The 2,310-nt window shown below is 37.8% G+C and overlaps 1 protein-coding gene across 1 annotated transcript; it reads left to right on the forward strand.

The window, feature by feature from the left end:
• Nucleotides 1–263: 263 nt before the first annotated feature.
• Nucleotides 264–1,813, forward strand: LOC124940487 (epidermis-specific secreted glycoprotein EP1-like). Its single transcript, XM_047481013.1, has one exon. The coding sequence runs from the start codon at nucleotides 304–306 to the stop codon at nucleotides 1,609–1,611; it is 1,308 nt and encodes a 435-aa protein (XP_047336969.1). The 5' UTR covers nucleotides 264–303; the 3' UTR covers nucleotides 1,612–1,813.
• The last annotated feature ends 497 nt before the right edge of the window (nucleotides 1,814–2,310 follow it).

Raw genomic sequence — 2,310 nt, forward strand, 5'->3', positions numbered from 1 at the left:
ATAGAGTCACGGAAATGATGAAAGTAAAAAGAAATGATGTCACATATTACTCCGTGACGCATTCAAAATGTGATTGAATTTGAGCTTAAAAAAAATAAAAAGAAATTTAATGTTTTCAAATTTAGCATTAGTGGGGGTACATATATTATCTATGTGCGATTGATTCAGAACTCTTTTATTGACCATATATCATATAACATTGACCACTAAAATCAAAATTTCCTATATATATCTAAATCTACACATTCATAAGTTTAAATCATATCCATATATTCGCCACCGCCCACAGCCATCGCCATCGCCATGTCTTGGTTGAATATTTTCTTTCTATTCCTCCTTGTCCAAACCTTATTCTACACAAAATCCCACGCCGTCGTTCCCGCCGATAAAACTTTCAAGTTCGTGAACCAAGGAGATTTCGGCGATTTCATCGTAGAATACGATGGAACCTACAGAACGCTCCGCGTTTTCAATGCTCCCTTCCAACTCTGTTTCTACAATACCACCCCAAACGCCTACACCCTCTCTTTAAGAATGGCCAACACCCGTTCAGAATCCCTTTTCCGATGGGTCTGGGAAGCCAATCGCGGCAAACCCGTCAAGGAAAACGCCACCCTCACCTTCGGTCAGGACGGGAACCTCGTCCTCGCCGATTCCGACGGTCGCGTGACGTGGCAGACAGCCACAGCCAATAAGGGAGTCGTCGATTTCAAAGTGTTGCCTAACGGGAACATGGTTTTGCTCAATTCCAATGGCAACTTTGTTTGGCAGAGCTTCGATTCACCAACCGACACTCTTTTGATCGGTCAGTCTCTTCGGGTAGGTGCTGCGGTCAAGCTTGTAAGTCGAGCTTCCGAATTGGATAACTCAGACGGGCCTTATAGTTTGGAATTTGAACCCAATAAAGGGTTATCATGGTTCTATAAACCCAAAAATTCTCCAAAGCCCCTGTTATATTTTTCGTCTTCATATTATGAATTCGGGTTTGTTGTCCCCGGTGAATCTATAAAGTTTGATGTCGTCGATATTGAAACTGACGCTTCAGATGTCCTGATTAGAACTTATCTAGGTTTTGGACGATCTATGGCAAGGCCAAATTATAACGGGACGCTTTCTTTATTGCGATTGGGAATAGACGGAAGGCTGAGAATATTCACTTACAATGATAAAGTTGACATTTCAGCTTGGGAGGAGGTTTTCACTCAGTTTATTAACGATAGATGGCACCCAGAAGATGGTCAAGAATGTCAATTGCCGGAGAAGTGTGGGAAGTTTGGGTTGTGCAGCAAGAACCAATGCGTGGCTTGCCCGACCGAGAAGGGACTGTTGGGGTGGAGCGAGGAGTGCGAGTTGAAGAAGGTGAGTTCGTGCAAGCCTGCTGATTTCCATTACTATAAGCTTGAGGGGGTGGAGCATTTCGTCAGCCAATTCACCAGGGGAAGTTCTGTCAATGAGATGGATTGTGGGAAGAAATGCACAAGTGATTGTAAGTGTTTGGGGTATTTCTATTACAGGGAGAGCTCTAGATGTTGGAATGTGTTTGATATTAAGACACTTAAGAAGGTGTCTAATTCCAGTCATGTTGGTTATATCAAGGTTTCCAACAAATAAGCTGGAGTTATAATTAATTGGCTGCAAAATAAGGATGAAGGAGGTTGTGCTCCTTTTTTCCACTTGTTATCTTATTGTCTTTCCTGTTTGTAACATGATATTTGGTTATGATTGAGATTTCAGTTTAATTGGTTGGCAATATAATATCAATGACATCCCATATTTAGGGCATTGCGAATTAAGAGCTTGTTTGATGATGTTTGATTATGGTTAACTGGGAATAAAATCAGGTTTTATAATAATAAAAACTTTTTGGTATAAAAATTAAAAAAAAAAATTGTAAAGGTTAATTACTTTATTATCATTACTTTTTTAAAGTATAAAATATTAAAAGAAGGAGTATTACTTATTTTAAATAATATGATTTAATTGATGAAAAGATGTTAGATGTGATATTTGGGTTTTAGATAAAAAAAAATGAGAGAAACTCTTCGAAATTATTTTGATAAAAATACTTGACGACAAGAGATTGAAATGATGTAAATACTTAATGACAACAAACTAAAGAAGGTCTAAGTAATCCATAAATTATCATAACATAATTAATAAGTTTTGTCTAAACATTGTAGGTAATGACTAAGTCTATCGGAAGTTTTGTCTCACCATTTATTATTTTCCCAACAAATGATGCGGTGACACGTCATTTTTTTTCTTATTTTTCTCACAAATGCTTTCCTCTATCACTTTTCTTAGAGAAAA

Source organism: Impatiens glandulifera, chromosome 5, assembly GCF_907164915.1.
Source record: "Impatiens glandulifera chromosome 5, dImpGla2.1, whole genome shotgun sequence".
Taxonomy (NCBI): Eukaryota; Viridiplantae; Streptophyta; class Magnoliopsida; order Ericales; family Balsaminaceae; genus Impatiens; species Impatiens glandulifera.

Bases quoted from the DNA above. Each gene is read 5' to 3' on its own strand.
- LOC124940487 (XM_047481013.1), top strand. From the start codon at position 304: ATGTCTTGGTTGAATATTTTCTTTCTATTCCTCCTTGTCCAAACCTTA.